The sequence below is a fragment of the Balearica regulorum genome, chromosome 15 (assembly GCF_011004875.1).
Source record: "Balearica regulorum gibbericeps isolate bBalReg1 chromosome 15, bBalReg1.pri, whole genome shotgun sequence".
NCBI lineage: Eukaryota > Metazoa > Chordata > Aves > Gruiformes > Gruidae > Balearica > Balearica regulorum.
In genome coordinates this window covers 11,260,156-11,282,820 of record NC_046198.1, presented here as the reverse complement: position 1 = coordinate 11,282,820, position 22,665 = coordinate 11,260,156, and the positions used below count along the sequence as shown (strand labels likewise).

The window sequence follows — 22,665 nt, the reverse complement described above, 5'->3', positions numbered from 1 at the left end:
CTGCAGGGGAGCTCCAGTTAGACCCAGCGCTGGGCAGGGTTTGTTATCAGGGGAAAAATAACAAATTTCCGTGGAGAGCAGCTGCTGATGGGAGAGGCAGGAGGTGTGGTGGAGTGGAGACACAAGGAGAGTGCCTGTGTCTCTTGGCACCTCGTGGGACTTGGTGCTGGACCCCATTTTAGACTTGCAGGGCTATTATAGGGAGAAGATCCTTGTCTGTGAGAAGCCTGTGGCAGCAATGATCTCCTCCAGGTGTGTCTGCTCTAGAAGCTTGGGCTAGAATGGGCTGTTCTCTCCTCCCTGCCCCCCCCATTCCCCTTCTCTCTGAGCAAGGTCTGGGAGAGGAAGGGTCAAAGGCACAGCTCCCATGGGGTGATCAGTGGCACGCGGGTGCCCAGGGCTGCCTGGTGCCATAGTGACCTCTCTGCAGAGGAAACACAGCCTTCCCACCCCAGCAGCTACCATTGCAGAGGCTCCCTGTCCCCACTGTCCGTCAGATCTGCCACCATGCACTGGCTGGGGTATGATGAAAGGAGCCCTCCAGCTGCCTTGAGCCCTCTAGAAAGATGTTAGCTGATGCCCAGCAGGTTGCCGTGGCTCAGCTGGGGACCGGATCCAAGTGAGGAGTCCCTGGCGCTCGGTTCGAGGGGAGTTGTGGGGCAGTTTGGGATTCTGGGTGCCAGATCACTGTGCTTTCAGCTGTAGCCAGGCCAGAAAAAGTTTGTGGCAAGAGTGAATCCTGGCAGTCCCAAATCCCAGCCCTGGGATGTTTGCACTTCTGCCAGCTCCCCACACAGGGAAGCTCAGAGTGGACATCTCTGCCCTTTCCAGCAGCGTGGACCAGAGACCACCCACCTCGTCCCAGCCACCCACCCTGCTCTGGGTGCCAGGGCTAAGGTCACTACTGCCTGCCTTGCCCACCTCCCTCACCGCTCTGCCCCCGGGACCACTCAGCACATGATCCCCGGCGCTGGGTGCTTGTTCAGCTGGGTGGGTGGTGCAGGATACAGCCCCCTTCCTGCTGCTGCAGCTAAAGCCACGGCGCTTCGGGGGGAATGGGACCAGTCTGCTGGGTGGGTTTAACCCTTCCAGGACAAGCCTGGCTCTGTTGAACCTCTCTGTGCAAAATCAGAGCCTTCTGCAGAGCCAGCACTACTTCAGCCCCCTCACTGGGAGCAGGGGAGGAATTCAGAGAAGCAATTGTAGCCCTAAAACCATTCCTCACCCCCCCAGCCCCAAACACCCCCTGCCCCCAGGGTGCCCACATCACTGCCAAACCAGAACTCTGGGGTGCTGGCTGTATTTTCTTTCTAATCCTGTAACAGCACAATTTATTTGAGAAATTTGGCCTAAAATATGGGATTCCTTCTTTAATCCCTCCCCTGGCATGCCCAGAGGTGACCTAGCGGCTGTCACAGCCTCGTATTTGGGCAGAGGCGGAGGAGTGGGTACCAAGACAGCAGGTTGCTGCCCACCCCAAGGCGTGAGGGGGGGTGAGTGGGTGCTTCTGAATAAAATAGTAAGGCAACAGGAGGAGGGCAAAGCTGATAAAAATGCCCAGAGCAGCTGTGGCAATGTGGGCAATGAGGTGACACCGCAATCGGCTGTCACTTATTTTGAGGCTTATCGTCTCTGGCTTGCTTCATAAACCTTGTTCTTTCTGTCCCAAGAGCCCTCTTAGGAGCTGAAGCGTTTCTGCAACCCAAACGTCTCTGATGCGGCTCCAGCAGTGATGCAGGAGAAAGGACAGGACCTGTTGTGAGGAGTGGGGGCTGCTGGCCTCTTTGGGATGAAAAGGTCTGATTTAAAGGTGAGAGGAAGGAAGAAACTTTCATGTGTTTCCGGCTCACGCAGTGAGCAGTTGATGAGCTGGTCCCCTCCCTGGGGAGCTCATCCCTGGCCTGGAGAGCAGGGAGAGGACACGGAGCTCATGTCGGCGCTGCCGGGGCAGCGGGGCTGTGCCCGTGGAGGCAGAGAGCTGAGCTCTTTGTTCATCCCTGCCCTGCTACGAAGCAAGAGAAAAACACTCCTGCCGAGCACAGCCAGAAATAACCCAGGCCTCCAGCAGCCAAAAAGCTTCCAAGGGGGAATTTTAAAGTGCTGGGAATTTGGCCTCTCAGCCTGTTCTTCAGGCTCCTCTGCTGTCGTAATGTTCCAGGCAGGGAAAGGCAGACCCTGAACGCAGCTCTGCTCCTGATATCCAGGAACCAGCATCTCAACCGGGAACAGTTCACTCCCAGGTCACCCCAAGACTCGCTCGGCTCCTGTTTTCACCCCAGCCTTTTCCATCACCATCACTGTCACAGCTCCTGCTTTGAAAGGCCACTGGTGATGGACTTCAGGGGTTGTGATGCCCCAACATCCCTCAAGAGCCCTTCACTTTGCTGCATTGCTGGCTCAGGATGCCCCTGAGATGAGGCCACCTTGCAGTGACAGCCCTGCTGCCGGTGAGGCCAGAATTTGGGTGTCTAAGGGGAATGTAATAAGGATGAATAAACTTGACCGGTGCCATTGCCCATGGGAGGAAGGAGTTGGGGGCAGTTAAAAACAGGCCTTCCCTGTCTCTGGAAAGGACAGCCGATTCCTGCACTATCCAGATGGGACTGAGTCACACCGTGAAGAGAATGGTCTCCCCGTGGCATGTGTCAGAGGCTGCAGGGAAGATAAATGTTGCTTCATTGCTTTGGCCCCACTATTTGTTCACCCACAGGGATCTTCTGGCCAATTTTTCTGTGTGTCAGCATCTTCTCACCACCCCAGAGCAAGGGCATCGTGTAGCAGATGCTCCACGGAGGAGGAGACACCTCGTCACGCAGCAACAGCTCTGCTCCAGCTCCTGGGCGGCTCGAGGCTGCTCCATCCCTTTGCTCTGGGATGTAACTCAGTGCATTGCTCAACTTCCAGCATCCACGGGCAGGATGCAGTCTTTGGAAACCTCCCGTGCCCCTGACCTGTGCCTGCACATCCCGAACTGCCCCTCTGGTGCAGGACGCCAAGATGGAATGAACCAAGTGGTCTGGGCACATGTACGAGGTCATTGAAGACATACCGGCTTTGCAAAACAGATCCCGTGATGAATACAGGATCATCTATTTATTTTAAGTTTTATAGGGGGCATTTTCCCTTGCCAGGAGCTGGAGAATAGAGGACCCGGGTACCATCTGCCCAGGGGACTGGTGAATCATCCTATTTTCCAGTTAACCGCACTTGTTTGCTTTGGGAGATCTCCAAGTTAAGGGGGAAGAAAAAGAAAACCCAACCCATGGATCTTTTCCCACACAATAAGAAAAATGCCTTTTTTCTTTTTTTTTTCTTTCTTTTTTTTTTTTTTTTTTACAAAAGCCAGTGTCAACTCTGCTTTTACTTAACAGTGGGCTGGATAAAAATAGACAGTGAAGTCATGACGCCTTCAGAAGAAGAACCAGGTATGGCCTGGGAAGAGAGGGGTGAGTGAAGTCAGGTCTGGGGGAGAAGGACAAAAAGCCAACGTGATGGGGGGACAGGCAGGGGTTTTGTCCCAGGACCACGCTGGGACACGGAGAGCTGCTTACCCCCCATGCCTTATGATTTCCCCAGCATGTTGCTGGGAGAGGCAGGAGGCTCTTCGGTGCACGCACCACAGTTCAAGCTGTCGTTCACGTGGTGCGGATGGGGCTGTGGCCCAGCAAACACCAGGAGATCAGCTCTTTGCAAAGCTGAGATGTTCAGAGCTTGAGGCACGCTGGAAAGCGAGGGTAGTGGCAGGGAAGGGAAGCAGAGGCCTTGTGCTCCTGCTTTCTCCAGGACCATATTGCTGCAGCCTCTTCTCTTAGGTTTCTGCTCAGATCTGGCTTTTTCTCCTGTTTTATCGCCGTGCCAGGCCGTGCGCACGCTGGGCTGGTTGGAAGGGGTGTACGTGTGAGGGACTTTGATGTCTCCTGCTCAGGGCAGGGGCCCTGGAAGCCACTTGGCCACCTGGAGCATGAGAAGGTACAGCTGATGCCCACATCTCAGTCCTGCTGGTGGGAGGCTCCTGTGGCAGACCTTCACAGGGTCCGGGCATGTCCTAAGCTCGGCCAGGCTCTGCGCTGGGGTGGCTGCAGATGAAGATCCTCTGGGACAGAGTCTCTGCAGTATTTCTGCATCACAGGAGAAATCAGGGACGTGAGGGCAACTCTACAGCCCCCCAAGGGAACGTGAAAGCCCAGCACGTCCCAGGGACATGGTGAATTCCCTCCTGCAGGGCTGGCTTGTCAGATGTGTTGTGGTTGAGTGCTGAAGACAGACCCCAAATTGCTGGTCGTCCCCAGCCCTTGTTGCAATGGGACTCCGTGGTGTCCCCTCGGTTACCACACAGCTCTGCCTCTGCCAAAGCCACAGCTACTGCATCGGCTTTGTGCTCTTGCAACCAAGCACCAACTTAGGTCACGACTGAAATGAGTTTGGCAGGCCTCAGCGCACCCTTCCATGGGGATTTCTTTACGTGCTCAGAAATGACATGGTAGCTGCAAGGCGATGCCAATTTTACATAGCAAAAGGATGTTGTGCAGCAGGGGCAATGTCCCCTGTCAGAACTGGGGGAGCCAGAACTTCAAACTTTCAATTTTCAGGATACAAGGTGAGGGTGTTTTTGCCCTTCTACTTAAATAAAAACTTCCAAGGAAAAAATAATCCCTGTGGAAACTTTAGCCTCACCCACAAGGAAGGAACCTTCTATCAACAAGAAAATTCACATGGTAGGGAAAAAAACATGTCCTTTTCTGCTCAGCAGCAAATGCTTCCATCCGCTCCTGGATGCTGAGCCATGGTTTCTCTGCAGCAGGAGCTGGAGAGGCGCGAGGGGAATATCTGCATTTCTCCCCGATCAGTCACTGGAACTAGCATTATCGCTGGAACAATGGGCTCAGCCCAGGCCCGCCTTGCCAGAGCGTCTCCACTGCAGCGCTCCCAGATTTATTTTTGTACAAGCTTGGAGCGGGTTGCGGAGATCAGGTGACGGTGCCCGAGGAGCGCTTGGCATCGCCTGTCCTGCTGCCGTGTGTGCACATGTCCGTGAGAGTAACGAGAAGGCAGGGATGATGGAGCGGGGCTTGGAGGCAGGGTGGCTGTACTCTCGTTGCTGGGTCCTTTACTCTTGGCTGAGCCCGCTCTGGTGACCAACTCGTGGGAGAAGGGATGTTCTCTCACGCTGCAGGGACCACCGGTGCTCCCACTTGCCCTGGCTTACAGCTTTGCAGTGTAGTATGGGGAATCAAAACCAGTGACTGTGTTTTGGCACTGGGATTAGGACCTGGAAACCAGTTTCTGATGGAATGGCGTCGTGGGCATTAAGGGAGGTGACCAAAGAGACACACAAAGGACTGTGGTGGAGCCAGGGAAGCCCAGCTTCCCAAGGACCAATACAAGGTCTCCATCTCTGAGCTTGCCTCCTTTCCATAGGATTTCCATACTGGGTTGTGTTTGAGCAATGACCGAGAACCCAGTTCGTTCCCAGTGCCCCCGTGCTGTCCCAGAAGAGCAGTCAGCCTGGCAGATGCAGCTGAGAAATCCTCTGAGTTGGCTAGTTTGGCAAGGCAGCCAAATCTCAGCAGTCTTGGAGACAACAATAAATACTGAGGATCCCTGGGGTGCACCAAGGAAACCTGAGCTTCTTGGTGACTCCAGAAAGCACCAGGACACAGGGGCTTGGCACAGAAGCTGGGTTCATGGTCCTGCGTGGTCTGAGGGATGCTGGCATGGGGTTTTCCTGCCCCCACTCCCTCTTGGTGCCATGGGGATGTGGTACATTCCCAATGTGCAGTGCTGAGAAACCAAGCCATTTGGAGCCAAACCTCCCAACCTTTGCTATAAATCAACCCAAAATCTAGGTCATGCCAGCCCTGGACTGTGACATGGTCAAAGCCTGGATCAGAGCCATGTGTGAGGGTGATCCAGTCCCAGACTCCCCATGGTCATGAGCAGGGATTTTTGGAGCCTACTTCCCCCGGCCCCCCAATATCGTCTTCTAAAAGAACTCAGTGAAGCTGCTACAGCAAGGAGCCAAACTCTGGCTGAAAACATCCCCCAGCAATACAGCTTGGACTCAGTTCTCCAGAAGTGATGTGAAGGTACCCGCAGGGGTTCAGGGACACCCCGCTGCCTGCCAGCATCCTTGCCCACACAGGGACACCTTGCACATAAGAAACCATCCTGGCTCCATGCCCAGCCTCCGCCGAGCCCCTTCTCGGAGGTGAGTGTGGCCACCACCGGCAGGTTCACCTCCTGCTTTCTCCATCAGCTGGAAACAATCTGTATCACTGGAAGTTTTCATTTCCCACAGGGCTGTGAAGAGAGAGGAGCCTGGAGTTAATCAAGGTCTGGGGAGTGCACGGGAGCAGCTGTGGCTGGAGGAAGCTCACAGGCTTCTGTGCTGGAGGGGGGCAGAGCTGCACTGGGGTCTGGGGAGATGGGGCGTGCAGAGGGCCGGAGGCTCATTCAACAAGTGGCAGCATGGGAACATGAGGAACAGGACCTTAATTATTCAGGTGTGGGATGAGGAAAGGGACCAGGGTGCTGTGCCACAGCTGGGGGGCCAGGCAGTGCTAGAGGCACGTGTAGCATCACTTGATGCATGCAAGTGGCCCAGAGCCCTGTCCTGTGACTCCACTCATGGGTCCAGTCTGACCTCAAAAGGAGCAGAGTGCTCTGTGGCAGAGGCTGGGGCTCGCCCTGATCCCAGGGGTATTCAATCTGCGGTCTGTGAGCAGCACACTGCAAATGTCACCCTCCATGGTCGGGCCATCCTGCAAAGAATCCCCTTTTATATAAATCCCAGCACATGATGTGAGAGTGGAAGGAGCCTACCCTGCCCCAGCAGGTCATCTCAGGCTTGGCTGAGCTTCTTTCCTCCTGAGGGGATGCTTGCCAGCATCTCGGAAATGGTACCGATGGGATCTGCAGCCCAGGCACAGCACCGACAGTTGAGGACCTGCTCTCTGCAGCTCAGAGCAGCAAATACCTCTTGCAGCAGGAGGAGGAGGATGGACGGAACGGGAGCAGCTCCCTCTGCCAGCCTGGCACCGTCCTCGCCGAGCAGGAGGCAGCGTCACCCGCTCCCACGTCGGGAGCTCATGACTGAGTCCTCATGTGCAGCAGGGACACGGTGACAATCCCGGCCTCGCCTGCTGCTCCCTGTGGTTTCTGTGGCTTGTTGTCACGTGTACGACAGATGATTTAAGTTGACGCTGCGCCTCCAGGGGATGCTTTATGGCTTGTGGCATATGGAAATCTATGGACCCCTCTGGCAACAGTTGCATTGAGTCTAACACAGCTCCAAGGGACTGACCCTGCCGGCGCCTCCCAGCTGCGTTTCCCTGGATCACCGTGTTCGGATATCTCTGATGTTGAGATCAAAGAGCCTGTGTTCATCCACAGGACTGGAAACACCCAGTGGAAGGGATGCAGGCACAAAGTACCGTCCTCTTCTGCGCTCAGCGTAACCCTTACATTGCTGTGTGGGGAAAAGACGCAAACACACAGAGAAAAGTAAAAATGAGGATATCGCCTGTCAATCTTCCCGTGGGGAAGATTACTGGACTGCTCTGCTGCATGAAATTCTGCAACATTTAATGCTGAACCGACCCACGGGAGCTGGCTGTGTTGCATGTAAGGTGCATCCAGGTGGGATTTGTACCGGGGGGGCTGACATGCACCCCAGTTGCTGGACTGCCACGATTGAGGCAACATGTCTTTCGGGGTTTATTAGGGAAAGTGTCAGGGACCTTGCAGCCTAACACTGTAAAGCAGCCACAGCTGACAGGCCAGGGCTTCTCCTCTCACTCCATTGCTGTGCCACTAATTGCAGCTCTTACTAATTAAAAGTCAGTGCTGTGGCTTTGGTGGCTGCAAGCTGGGTCCCCCAGGCAGAGGTCGGGCGATGGAGAAGGACGGGGTCATCCCTGGAGCCCAACGCACTCCCAGCCGAACCACAGTCGGGCACTGCAGAGGAGCCAAGCGTCCAGGAGAGTCTTCAAAAGGAGGAACAAAATCACTACCAACCTTGCCGGTGACATGGGGCAGCTGGGAGATGCCCCAGCCCCTGAGCCATGGCACTGAGCTGGAGTGAAATGCTCTGTGCTAGCTGCAAAGTCACTTTCCAGGTGGCAATGGTGGGTTTCTGCTAACCACACCGCTCTGGGAGCTGGGGCTCTGCAGCGGAGGTAGAAAATCCCACGACAGACTCATGTGAGCTGGCAATGCTCTGCCTCTCCCAGGGGAAGAGAAGGGCCAGCTCGCTGCCAGGCACTTAAGACAAAGTAAAAGCTGGATGATCTTTAGAAGTGCAGATTCCTGTTGGCTTGTTGATTGCTGATCTAACAGCTCTTTCTCCTTCCTTATTTCCATGTGAGGACAACTCGGTTTTGGTTCAGGTATGTCTTCCCATGGGATAATAATCCCTCCAAGCAAACTCATCCTGAGCGAAGCCAGGAGGACCAGCCAAATGCCAGCACAAATGTATAATGTAGGTGAGTCCGGGGTGATTTCATTAAGAAGTGCTTGTTCTCCCACTGCATCAATACAAACTCACAGACAACAGTAAATTTTCACCCTGGGCACATCCTCAACCCAAGCATGTGTCCTGCTCTCTCAGGCTGGAGCAAGTAACTTGACTTGGACCTTTTTATACCCGTCCATGTCCTGTTTTGAAATCCATAGGCCAAGGGGATGTTAATTATATGTCAGGAAGGATGTCAGTTAAGAGCTTGACAGATGATGCTTTTATCACCTCAAGAAGCCGGAGATGGGAATAGAGACCTCAGCCTCAGAGGTTGCTCAAGTGAGGTCTTGGGAGAGGGATGATGGTTTGGGAGAGCGTGACCTGCATGGCAGCTACTTCAATGTGATGGTACAGGGAGGGTTTGGAAGAGGCGGGATGGGCTGGTCTCTGCTGGGCACGGACATCTTCCAGGTATTGGTGAGCAGACTTTGGAGAGTGGCTCGAAGCCTTCAGTGTGGCGCATCTCCCCAGGGAAATGGGGAGGATCATGCACAGCTCCTCTCCCTGGCCCGCAGCTGGGGAGGGCTTGCAGATGGAAAGCTCATGGCTCGGGCTGGCTGCTCTCGGCAGGCTAATAATACCTCTGGGAGAAGGTCAGGTGGGCAGCAGCAAGGGCAGCTCCCATTACAGGCTGTCACCCTCGGCTGCCAGAGCCTCCAGAAAAGTTTGGGGATGTCTTGGAGGGGAGCTGGTACTACAATCTCTCCTCCATCAGCAGTGCATCCTCCATGTCACCACATCGTGTCCTGCTTCCCTGTCCCAGCAGGACCCGGCTGCCACCGGGCAGACCACCGTGCTGTCCCACTGCAGCAAATGTCCCAGCAGAGAGGGTTTTTCTTGCTGAAAAGCTGCTTAGCAGCTTATGGAAACAATAAAAGTAGTATTATCTTCAATGGTGAGGCAGATGGTTTGGATGATTGGTTTGACTTTTAAGCTGGATTTGAGCTACGGATATTCTGATTTTTAACAATTTTTGGCTGGTCAGACTCCGGCGACGTAATCCCCAGATTCCTGCTCCCCATAAATCCAGTCCTCTCTGCACTGGGAGCTGTGGGATGGAGACCTGCCCTGGGCGGGGGGGGCCATGCGGAGACCCGCATGGCAGAGAGCACCCAGACATTCACTGCCTGGGCTGGCAACCACCTGACCCCGCTGCCACCGCCACGGCCACCGCTAGCCCTCCACGTGCCAGGTGTCACCGCTGCCACCGCAGCCTCGCCACGCCGACCTTGCAGGGACGATGCCCCTCTCTTCTCCGGTCCAGCGTGGGCGGCAGCGCTCTGCAAATCCATTGCTGGCAGGAGCCCAGGTCCGAGCTTCTCCCCCCCTCACATTGTCTTTTTCAAAGGGATTTATTTAGACTTTTTCCTAATTATCAGGAGCTGCGGACTTCCCCCTACCATCTGAGCGCTGTTACCAGCCCGCAGCGCTCCTCCTGCCGACACCGAGCGCCTGTTCTTGCCGTCGCCCCCACACCCGGTGTCATTATGGCGCTGCCGTATGGAGTGCTCAGCGGACGTTGTCTCGCTTGTCGGGGCACAGCCGGGGACCTTCTCCATCCCTCCTGCAGCGGGGACCCTCAGCCATCCAGGACCCTCCCTGGGGGCACGGGGATCTGCCTTGCTCCAGGGCTTGCAAGCAGCCTCCGAGGCTTTTTGGGGTTGCCCCCGTACCTGTGTGTCTGGCTTGACGCAAGGCAAAGAAAGTGTTTTGGGGATGAAATCCAGGTTCAGCCCTGATGGGGTTGGAGAAAGCTCCTCCAGAGAGCAAGTCCAGCCAAATAAAAGCCATCCCTGGGGGTTCATGGTTAACCCCGGTGCTGAGGGACATTGCAGCACCCATCCAGGCGCAGAGTAGGGTCTCAAGTTATTAATTACCTGGCCCAACCCCCCGGCTGCCCCGCCTGAGAAAAGCCATCATCACACCCAGCGCATCCTTCGTACTAGAATTGGTTTTATTTAGCAAATCTCCAGAGCATTAAAATAAAACTCCCATAAAACAAGGGTCATCTTTGTGTTTACATGGAATTTGTAAACTGGGCAAAAGAGGAAGACTTCTACAGAGGTCAAAGGTCACCCAAAACATCCCTTTAAGAGAAATAAACATCAGTTTTCCGTTGCAATCGCGAGCTTCGGTGCTGGGTGGCAGTTGCCAGCAAAGCCAAGGGTACAGGAGGGAGGGAGGGAGAGATGGGGGTGAAGGATGCGGGGGGGCGGGGGGGAGGTGTCTATGCAGTTCTGTTCAGTCCTGCAACCAGACAAAATCACTTCTCTGCTGAACCCAGGTCATGAAACACCAGGGAAAAAAAACCCTGATTTAAGGAACAGGGGTGGTTTGGGGTCTGTGTGCAAACGGCAGTGCAGAGGCTGCAGGAAGGCAAACTTGGAAAGGGCGAGCTGCGACTGAGCGCCAGCGGTACCCGGTGGGCACCGGGGAGGAAAAAGCAGCTGCTGGCAACGGGATGCAAAGCTGCTTCCCCCCGCCGCCCCCGGCCACACACCGGGCAGCCAGGACAGCCAGCGTGGCCGTGCCCGTGCGGCTGCGACGGCTGCGAGCTCGGTGCCCGATCCCCAGCAGCCTTTCCCCTACCGGCTCCCGTGGGGCCTGGCAAAGCAGTGCCAGAGCTGCCAGGCTTATCTTTAGCTCTGTTCCCTCCCTCGCCCCCGCGCCCACCTCCTCGCCGCGCACCGCGTCCCCGGCCCCCGCCAAAACATGCCGTTATATAAGCGCTCGCAGCAACCATCTGGGGCTGAGTCAGCCACGAACCCAAACGGACAGCAAGCCCACGAGACAGAGATGCCAGCCCCCGGATAACCAGCTTTTGGGGTCACCCCCCCCCACCCCATTGCCATCCCTGAGTGTCCGGCACCCCCCACCCAGGCCCCGCGTGGGTGCTGCAGCCCGGTGAGCAGGGACTCTGCAAGGGGACAGCGAGAAACGCCCCAGCCTGGGGGACAGGCGTGATGCTTGGGGGTCATCAGGCCACTGGCAAAGAGGGGAAAGTTTAATTACACACTCATGAGGTATTGCCCAAACAAATGTGCCAGCTGCAGGGGAAGGAGGAGGGAAAGCATCAACTGGCTGGGGAAGGGGGGTTGGTCTGCCAGCTCCGACAGGTCTCCTGTTCCCTCTCCATCCACAACCCTGACATCCCATCAGAAACCCTTCCGCACATCTTCCCTTAAAGCAGCACCATCGTCCCCGATTTGACTCCAAATTTGATAATTTGGGGTTTTTTTTCCCCAAAGCCCAGGGGCAGGGGTCTCCTTCACCTGCTTTAAATCACCGTTTTTCTCTTGGAGCGGCATCGTGGGGAGCGTTTGCGACCTGAACTTTGCAGTGTTGTGCTGATTCACGACGGCTTGTCACTGAAACTGCCTAAAACCGACAGAAAAAGGGACGCTGACTCATGTGTTTGCCTTCCCCAAGCGGGGAGAAATGTGAAAGGTGAACAAAGTACTTAACGGGTGATAATTACATTTAGTGCTGAAAAATTCAATCCATATTAATATATCCAGCATGTTATTACTAATAGAGGCTGTTTACAATTAAAAAAAAAAAAGAGTATTTGAAGTTTTTAACCTTGACAGTGACCTTTTAACAACAAGTGTAAGGAAACCCCTAATTTTGTCCCACTCACACTTACAAATCTGTGTTAAGGAGAAACTCCAGCCACCGCCTCCCTGGTCTCCCTGCAGGATGCTGGAGGATGGTTCCCATGCAGTATCCCATTATACAGCGGGATGAAACCTGCCATGGGATGGGGTGGGATGTGGCACAAGGAGCCGGAAAGCCAGCCCGTCAGTGGGAGAGCTCTTGACATTGCCGTTCAGGGCAGGCGGAGGGGGAGAAACAATCAGAGAGGGTCCACCTTAATGCAGGATGAAAAAGCAAATTGCCAGCAGGAGAGCAGAGATGCTGCTCCGTTACTATGGTTACCCCCAGAGACAACCAGCATCCCTGGGTATCGCCCTGCGTACCCCGAGCTGCTCCCAGCCACCCGAGATGGCACTGGGGCAATTCGGGTGGGCAAGGGAACAAATTTGGAGGAGTCTGTGGGGTCTGAGCTTCTCAAAGCAGCCAGGAGGGAGGATGCAGCCAGGCTGGGTGGAGGAGCAGCATCTCCAGTGGGGTGGGGGCAAAGTTCCTGCCTCCACCCCTCTGAACCATGGTGTATCCCCTTAGCACGGCTGGGGAGGATTTGTTAGGAGTCAGACGAATGCGGTGCCTTCCCTGCGTGACACCACAGTTTTGTCTGGTGAGACACAGCAAGCCCTGCGCCAGCACACGCAGCCGGGACGGGCAGCTCAGTGTGCAAAGCCCATGCCGGCTCCATCCTGGTGGGAATCCAGAGCTAACGGAGGCTCACAGTCCCTCTGCCCAGTGGCGAGGGGTCGGTGCACCCAGGTTTTGGTGGTGGTGTGTTTAAGCCAAATCCATCCAAGCCGATGGAAAGACACTCTGCTTTTTGGGAGGCCAGAAACCTCTGCAGGGCACGGGGAGATGCCCTGTCCCCCCGAAGGCGAAGGGAAAGAGGCAGGAGGGCAGTCAGCAAGGGCTGGTGTAATGCTGAGGTTAGAGAAGGTTTTAGCATTCAAAGACATCTTGAGTATTAAAAGTGCAGGTTGCCAGCTAAGAAACAGCCCCGACCTCAGCCCATAGGCTAGCATCCCTGCCGAAAACACCCTGGCCGTGCCTGAGAGCGGTAAGCAAGGTCCTTCCCCGCAGAGGCAGCCGCTGCCTTCCCCATCCCCAGTGCTCCCAGCCACCACCACCACCCTTTCATTTAGCTCTAACCCCCAAAGACGAGGATGGTTGGAATGGAAGTAAAGCAAGGACTGAACGTCCTGGTAGCACATTTCCCATGGTGCCAGCATCAGCTTGGCTCCCCAGGGATTTCTGCTACAAGCAGCCACCGAGGGAGGAATTCTGGAGGAGTGGAAACCATCCCTGGGGAGCTGCCGGCTCCTGAATCATTAAATGCTTCCACAAATGAAGCGATGGGGTTTGTAGTGCAAACTGCTGCACAAGGAGTCACTGCCGCATGCAAAGCAAACCCTGAGAGCGGAGGCACAAGAGCTCTGGGAAGCTGCTGCACGGGCTGGTGCTTGTCCCCAGGAGAGATGCTGACAGGGCCCTGCAAGAGCATCCCCCGCGCCCTCCGTGGCATTTTCCTTTCTGAGATCCAGCCCATGTTTTGGAGGAGAGCAGGGAGGTTTTTCCCATCTCACCTCCTGCCTGCCTGTACCAGACCATTACCTTCCCCAATAACCCCCGCTCCTCTCCTCAGCAAGAGAAAAGCTTCCAGAAAAGCATCTGGTCCAGATTTAAAGGCATTAAGAGACAGAGATCGGTAGCTTGTTCTAATAGCTAATCATTATTAAAAGATCGCTCCTTATTTCCAAGACAGATTTGTCTGGCTTCAGCTTCCAGGAAGAGGTGGTTATTATGCCTTTCCCTGGTAGATTAAGTTACGTCTTTGTACCCGTGTATTCTCCCCGTGACAAATGCTGTAATCAAGTCACCTCTCAGTCTCCCCCTTTGATAAATTAAACAGGCTGCATTCTTAAATCATGCTTAGCCCCGGCCCTATCTTTGGTGATTAGAGTGAGTGGCTGGCAGTGATTTTTTTTTTAATAAGTAAAAAACTCCCTTATGGGGGAAAGGATGGAGCTGATGGGACCCAACTGCCATCATCGGTGGGTGGTAGCTATTGGTTGCTGGTTGCCTGACCCGGATTCAGACCCGTGACCTGCCTGAGAAATGATGATGAATAATTTCTCCAGGTTATCTTGGTACACGAGTCCCATTCCCTGCAGCAGCCAGGTGCAAAAGCCAGGAGGAAAATCCAGGATGGCAGATCCAGGGGCTCCGTGTCCACCAGGCCATTTACCTCTCCATAAACAGCATCCCACGGACTTGCTCTTCTTTCCTTCGGCCGTGACGTACCATTAAAGACATTTAAACTGTCACTTGGCCGTGGCATGGTGTCCCCTGAGGTCCTTGGAAGAGGCGATGCCCGTAGGAAATAGATCCTCATGGAGCCCAAGGGCGACCAAGGTTGCTCCGAGAAGATTTGTTGGGTCAGTCGCGGATGACTGGGCTCTTTCTGCCTGGGCTCCAGACACGTTTTCCGATCTCCGGGCTCCCCGCGTGGCTGAGCTGCTGTGATCCGTTCCCCTGGCGAAAGCCCATCAGGGCAGCGCAGCAAAGCAAATGGTACTCACATGCGGGGCTGTGCGGGGAGGGGGGGCATCCTGCAGCCCCTTCATCCCACAGAGCATCCCTGCAGCCCCTTCCCCAGCGGAGAGGAAAAATTACCCTCTCCTGCAGGGTAATGAGGAAAATTCAGATTTGGGGTTTCTGCTCCTACCTAGAGGCAGCAGGATGGACATTTGCTAAAAGGCTCCTAAAAAAAAAATAAATCTGTATTTGTCCCGCTGGCCCCCAGTCTTGCTCAAAGTTTGCTGCACGTATATACTACATGTGTGGCAACCGACAGCCTCGAAACCGTGTTTGAAATTTGCTGCAGGCAGACACTTCCCTATGATCTTTAAAATATACAGCATGACGCAAGATATTTTAAATAGATCAAAATACATTTATTACATATTTATATTATTTTCTCTAGTCTATTTATATCTTTTGGAGACTCTTATATATAATATATATAATATATTTAAAATAACATAAAATTGGCCAGTTTTGTCATCTGAAATACATTTTACAAATATATATATACATTGTCACATATATCTCAAATATATGTGCAATGAGACAGAGAAACACCGGAGGTGGAAAAGGTACAGATACTTTCATTGCATCCATCAGCTTCTCTATCGCTGCACATCACCATCGATCCCCAGCAAACGGACTCGGTGTTTTACTCCTGGGAAACCAGTGCTCCCAGTTGCCAACCTGCCCGTGTGAACTGGTGCTGGGTCTCGGTCCCCAAACCTCACGGGGCCAAGCCTGGGGGAGCACCGGGGTGTGTTCTGGAGGGGGGGGGGGATGGAGGAAAGATGGTGCCCCCAGGAGGGGGCAGCGGGACAGATGTGCACAGCTGGGGCTCAGCGAGGTGACGTGTGGCATCGGGTCGGGCACCATCCCACATCCCCTCTGCGCTCGTGACACGGCTGGATCCTTCCCTGAGCCAACCCCCCCGTGGCAGCATCCCTGAATTGGGGGGGTGGGAGAGCAGGGTCCGGTGCTCCGGCCAGACCCGGCTGCCACACACTCGTTTTGGCGTGCAAGAAATGGCGGGGGGACACGGGGGACTCTTTTGGTTGTCAGCACGAGAGGAAAGGAAAGAGCAGGAGGGTTTAAAAATAAATGTATTTGTTCTGCCTTATTAAAGATAGAAAAGGTGGCTCTGAATTCATCTCCTACAAAAGGTTTGAAGGTCAAGCAGGCACCGAATCGCGAAAGGTTAAGCGCTAAGTGATTGTCCCAGCCCTAAAAGACTAAGTGCACTAAATTCGGTTATGAGAAGCTAAGGCTTGTCCCGACGGCTCCCAGCCCCGGGGACCCACTGCCCGGCCGAATGGGGACATGTCACGCCTTTTGGGGGGAGAGGATGCTCCTTCCAGCCAGTGGGTTTGGGGCGCAGGGATGTGGCCGCTTTCTGCTCTCACTGGTGCAGCTGTTTGGGGTGAAGCCAAGCGGGAGCAGCAGCAGGTATGGCCCCCAGTGCCCGGGCAGGGCGGCTGCTGCCGGAGGCTGCCCTGAACCCCGGCCGAGGGCAATCCCTACGGGATGCTGGCCAAGAGGATTAGCAGCTCTTCCCTTTCTCGGACTCCCGCCATCTTCCAAGGATCAAGTGTAACGCTGGAGTTAACTCCACGGATGGAGTGGCCTCAGCTCGGAGGAAATGGCTGGCAGCTGTTTTAGGGGGCAACCTGTCCCCTCACTCGGCTCCGAGCGCCCTTCCCGCTGAGACCCCGCTCCATCCCTGCCATGACCGACACCAAAACCCCAAGAGCATCCCTGTGCCTTTCCAGCCCCTCCAGGGAACCCGAGTGCCGAACAAACACCACTTTTTGACTTTTTTCACCTTTTTTTTCTTTTTTTCTCCCCCTTTCTTTGACAATTCATGTGATTAAAAGTACCGCTGGGCAGCCCTCCCAACACTCCCTGATGGTAGGAAAAAAACCCAGTAGCTCAGAGCACTCACAGGTAGGCAAAAATAATATTTATACACTATGTACCAGCGTGGTCCATGGCCAGGACGAGGACTATACAGTATATATATATATATATACGACAACTCGCCAGAGCTAGATCCTCACTAGTGGGGTTCGGGGAAGGGGGTGCGTGAACGGGGGCCGGGGAGGGTCCGAACCCCCCCTTGCTATGCTGGCCACAGGCACTCCCCAGCCCAGTTCACATCCTCCTACACAGCAATTTAAAAATACATCTGTATACATTATTCTATTCTCCCAGGTAACACTGTACAATCATAGAAGTTTCTTTAAAAGCAATAATTTACTTAGACATCTCTATTTCTTTTTCATTTTTATACAAATATTTACTGTGATATATATATATTTATAAAGAAATTAACCCTCTGAGAATCCTACAGCAGCAAGATGTGCACCTTTTTTATGATTATTATTTATTCAAAAGAACCTAAAACCACTTAAAAGCATTTTTTAAAAAAAAATAAATAAGTAGTGCGCACACAAAATCTCTCTGCCCTCCCCTCCATCCTTCCCATCCCCCCAGATGCTATGAGGCAAAAAGCGGGTGGCAAAACCATCCCCCCCGGGAGCAAAGGGACTGACGATGGGATGGCGTCTGCGTTTCTGCGTTTGCTGCCTTAGAAACACAAATGTCGTGGCTGGAGCTCAATGACACGTCCCTACGTGTCCCTCCCCTTTTGGGGACAGCCTGGTTGGGACACTTCGTGCCAAAACCGGCCGGCTCCGTCCCAGCGCGGGATGCCTGTGGGTACCGAAGCCTTTCCCACGGCCACGGGGAGCAGGGACCCAGATTTTGGCTCCCAGAGCACCGATGAGCAGCACAGCTGGGCTGAAGGGACCTGCAGCCTGCATCTTCCCGGCTCCTTCCCTCTGTGCAAAGGCAGGGAGCGGGGCAGGAGCAAGGGCTCCCCATGCGCCGGGTGGTTTGCCTTGTGCCGTAGCAAAAGCTAAACCAGCGTGCCATCAAGGCCAGCCTACAACGCAGCAGACGGTGGGATGCGGGTGATGCCACAGGGACAGAGCGAAGGGGACGTTGCCCCAGGGTAGGGATGCAAGCGGGGTGCTGGGGAGGAGAGGTAGGGCACGGGATGAGTTTGCATCTCTAAGGCACGATCCACCTTGAGGCTGGGACGCGGGGACGGGTTGAAGCGCAAGACGGGGTGGTTTTCTTGACTGGCATCTGTTGTTTTTGGAAAAGCATCTGCCTCTGAAGCAGGACTCTCCGGTGAATGGGGAATTCATAAATCCCAGCCTGGCACGGAGACGGCTCCTGTGCTAGAGAAAGTGCAACCCAACAAGATGATTTTCACATTGATTTCCATGTCTGAAATAATTTTCAAGGGAGAAAATACCAAATTGGTTGGAAAAGTGGGAAAATACCCAAATCTGAGAGCTTTCCACTCTCCTTTTTGTGCTTTTTGCTATTTTATCCCAGGTATGGTGAAACTTATGAATTCCCCATCGGAGATGTTGGGGGAGACCCAGCACTTCAGCAGCTGATGCCCCAGACCCAATTGCCACCCTGAAGATCAATATTTCCAGAAATTGGCTAATTACTGTGTTTACAATGATTCTTTCTATCACAGTCTGCCTTTTTCTTATTAGCTACTTTGCCAGTAATTACACTACTTGCTTTCTCTGCCACAGACCTGCAGCCACTTATGTCTGTTTTCTGCCTACAAAGCCATGCCAGTGGGAAAAAAACCACCACCCCAAAATTGAATGCACTCTTGACTTCTAGCTCTTGCATCTGCCCAGCAAGTCACCCCCTCAAAGGACCCCGGTGGCTTATTCATTCCCTTGTTCATTTTTAAAAAATACTGAATCACTTCTTTCAGATTTAATATTATTATTATTATTATTGTTATTATTATTATTTTGGTAAACAGTCTCCCAAACGGTACGGTGAAAAAATTTAAAAACTCTCACCTCCCTCCCCCCACTTTTTCCCAAAATTAAAAAGAAGTACGTTAATGTTGCATGTTATTTCAAGTGTTGTTCTTGTGCAACTGAATCAGACCGCCTGCTGGAAGGAGCAATTTTTTTGTTGTTGCTGCTCAGTTAAAAAATAAAAGGAAAAAAAAAAAAAGAAAGAGAGAAAGAAAGACTTGTTTCCTGATATTTCCTCTTTTTGGATCTCGCAGTGCTCGGCTCCAAGAAAACGCTGGCATTTTCCCCACGGGGAGAGCAAAGCCCCGCGGGGCCGTGTGGGGCGAGCGCCCGCCTGCACCCCATGGACCCTTCTCTCTCCGTCCATCCGTCCGTCCATCCCCCCAGAGCCATCGGCCCCACTGCAGGCGCTGGGCGCAGGAGACGCCATGGCCTGCCGCCGTCCCCTCCTGCAGACCGCTCAGTGGTTATTGCGATGAAACTGAAAACTATGAACGATACTAATTTCTCAAGCATTCCTATGGCACTTGCATTGTTCTGCATAAGTTGAGCGGGTTGTAGGGGAAGAGATTAGAGGAGGAAAAAAAATACCCTCGGAAAAGTCAATGGAAGGACCAAGAGTCATATTTCCGACTCCCTCCTGTACGACCGCTGATCCAACGCTATTGTGGCTTGAAGCCTATCGAACTCGTGCCTGTTGTCGGGGCTAAGGTCCTCCAAACCCCGGCTGTCATCATCTTCCTCTTCCTCGTCGCGGCTCATGAAGGCCAGCTCGTTCTCGTAACAGAAGGAGTTGGTGCTGGGCAGCAGAAATTTGTTCTCCACCAAGTCCTTGGCGCTGCAACGGGGAGTGGACGGGACCTCGTAGGTTTTGTGGAAGTGGGAATAGTCTACTTTGTACTGGTTTTTCTCCTCGAATAAGACAGGCTCGAAGCGGTGGCCCCAGAGGATCTCGCTGGCCAGGTAGGAGCTCCGAGCTTGTGTTGTCATAGCGGTGGCTTCTACCATGCCTTCCAGAATGACCACGATCTCAAAGTCATCTGTCTCCAAGTCCTGGCGACTGATCCCAAACAAAGGGCTGTCTTCATTGATCTCGTGGAGAATGGTGATGGGAGACACCAAGAAGATACGGTCCAAGCCTTTATCAAACCCCACGTCGATATCTATTTGGTCAAGTGGTATGTACTCCCCTTCTTCTGTGATCCTGGGCTTAATTAGCTGAGCTCGTACATGGGCTTCTACTATGTGGCTTTTCCGGAGGTTCCCAACTCTCCACATCAGGCAGAGTTTTCCATCTCTCATTGCCACTACTGCATTATGGCTGAAAAGTAATGTCTGCGCCCGTTTTTTGGGCCTGGCCATCTTTGCCATTATTGCACCAATCATGAAAGAGTCAATTATACACCCCACGATGGACTGAACCACCACCATGAAGACCGCGAGCGGGCACTCCTCCGTCACACAGCGGAAACCATAACCAATAGTTGTTTGGGTCTCGATGGAGAACAGAAAAGCAGCCACAAAGCCATTGACCTGCAGAACACAAGGCTTAAAGGTATCATCTCCACCCGGGTTTTCTAGATCTCCATGAATGAGTGCAATTAGCCAGAAAATCAGCCCAAACAATAACCAGGACACCAGAAATGCCAGGGAAAAGAGCAAGAGCATATACCTCCAGCGGATGTCAACGCATGTGGTGAACATGTCTGCAATGTACCTCTGCGGCTTGTCATCCATGTTGGTGAACTCCACGTTGCACTGACCGTTCTTCTTTACAAACCTGTTCCTGCATTTTCTCCTGGTATGGATTTTCCCATTGCCAAAGCCGTTGATACCTGGCATGGTGGTCAACCTCAGCCCGTCTTCCTCGGAGGACACGATGCTGTAAGGGTTGACTCTGCCTGCAGTCATCCCTGAGCCAAGCCCACAGTGAAGGTGAAGGGTCTTGCGACTCCCAGCGTCCCCCTGGCCCACCCCTGCCCACCCCCCAAATTCTGTTGTGGTGGAAGAGAAGTCCCAAGCTTCCACGTCTTGGCTGCCACGTCACCACACGGATCCTGTGAGAGGCTCTGCAACGAGAAAACAAAGACACAGCCGTTACCTCTCATGGCAAAAGGATTCAGGGAGGTACTTGGCCATGGGTCTGATGGGGTGGGTGGGTGCATGTTGAGTGAGACACCCCCCCCCCAACTGCCCTTACTCTCCCTCCTAGGCTGTTCCCAAAAACCACACGTGAGGAAGGAAGAAGGTCTTAGAGTTTGTTCTTTCGTACTACAGAGTGAGCAAACCTTGCTGGGGCGATGAAGCATTTGTGGGACCTTCAATGACACCAGTGGATGAAAAACCTTGGGTAGCACTGGAGTCTCTCCCCTTTGCTTTTCTCATGAGTTCTGCTGTTGGAGCGGGGTCAGGCTGCTGGAGAGGAAAGCGGAGAGGCCAAGCTGCTCTCCTTAGCACAGAGATATTAATAAAGGTACGCCTGAAAGCGGCTCCATCAGTTCACATTGCCCGTGCCAGATGGATCGCTGCCCAGCACATCGCAGCAGCGCTCGCCTGACCTCCCGAGCACCAGCTCTTCTGGGGTTGAGGGAAACCACAGGGAGATGTGGATTTAACCTCCGTCCCCCAGCCTGGGGATGGGAGAGGACATGGCCAACATGCAGCCAGATGAGGAAGGCCCCAGGAAGGCACTCGCTGAGGGCAGATGTTCCGAGGAGCAACTTTCCCAACGCATCCATTGGGACACCGAGCCATCTACGGTCACAGATGGGTTTTGCTGGCCAAGTCTTATGAAGCAACAACTGCCGCTGGGGAATGGGGAGCTGTTTTGATCTCTCCTGGAGGGCTCAGCTGCAGGGTCAGGGACCTACATGCAGCTTTGCCTGGGAGAGAGGCGGCATGGACATGGGAGAGGTGGCCCAAGCTGGGTGGGCTCCCTGGTGCAGGTGAGACCCATGGTGACGGAACCCAGCAGCACCCTGCCAGGCTGCTGGCCCCCCCAGCCCATCTGCGATGGCACGTGGGGCTGCATCAGGTGAGGGTCGGGATTGTAGAGAAGCCACGTGGCACGTCCCAAGCACCCGAAAGAGATGGCACTGCGGGAACGCTCCCCAAACCACCCTCTGCCTCAGCTCATCCTATTCTTTAGCGACATGGGATGTGTCACTGGGGATCAAACCACCTTGCTGGCAATGAGACCTGCATGGGGCCGCAGTGTGGTGGGGGAGCACGTGCAGAGCCCCGCACAACACACCGTCCCCTCAGCGCAGAGGTGCCTGGCTCATGCCTCGAAGTGCAGGCGAACCCACCAGGCTGTACGTGCTGTGTCGGATCTGCTGGCCCGATCAATACGGTCGATTCCTGCAATCAGCTCTAGCGCCCAGGGACACACTGGGACGAGCACACCCTTTCCATTACACGGTGGCCAGGGCCAGCCCAGTGCCGGGAAGCATTGCCAGGCACAGCCTGCCTGGGGCTGCATCAGCCCAGCTAGCAGCGATACGGTGGATTGCCTTGTGCAGAAATTTGCCACAAATCTAGCCTGGGACTTGGGGATCTCCGCAGAGTCCCAGCACCACAAGCAGGAGCACTAACAACCTGCCCAAACCTCCCAGGTGCTGGAAACAGACCCAGGTGTGACACCATCTTATACACCAAATAGCATATTTCCACCTGCTGCAAACCAGGCACAACCACTTTTTATCCAAAAAGCTAATTTTTCAAGCACCACAGTTATTTGTTGGTGTGTTGGCAGACCAAGCAATTGCTCGCATCCAGCTGGGGCAGTTGGCACAAGATCCTGTCCCTCCTTAAAGCCATGGGGAAGAGTAAAGTAGGCGCAAACCGTTAATATTTACAGCCCCATACTCACTGGAAATCAAAGGGGACCAAAGTGGCCTTGCAGAGCTGACGTGTCAGACCGGCTGCAGGCTCACGCTGCCAAACTCCAGCCTGGTCACCCGTCCCGAGTCTTCCTCCTGACCACACTGGCTACATTCATTAAGGCTTTCTCTCCTCTTTTTTTCATGTGAGCTCAGCATTTGGAGACAAAAAAGGCTG

General features: G+C 54.0%; 1 protein-coding gene across 1 annotated transcript in view; it reads right to left on the bottom strand.

The window, feature by feature from the left end:
* Positions 1–18,592: 18,592 nt before the first annotated feature.
* Positions 18,593–22,665, bottom strand: part of LOC104641536 (ATP-sensitive inward rectifier potassium channel 12) — a 30,783-nt gene continuing 26,710 nt past the window's right edge. Inside the window, exon 2 of the mRNA XM_075767530.1 lies at positions 18,593–20,675. Coding sequence (XP_075623645.1) covers positions 19,228–20,517 — 1,290 coding nt within the window. The 5' untranslated portion in view covers positions 20,518–20,675 and the 3' untranslated portion in view covers positions 18,593–19,227. The remainder of the gene's footprint in view (positions 20,676–22,665) is intronic.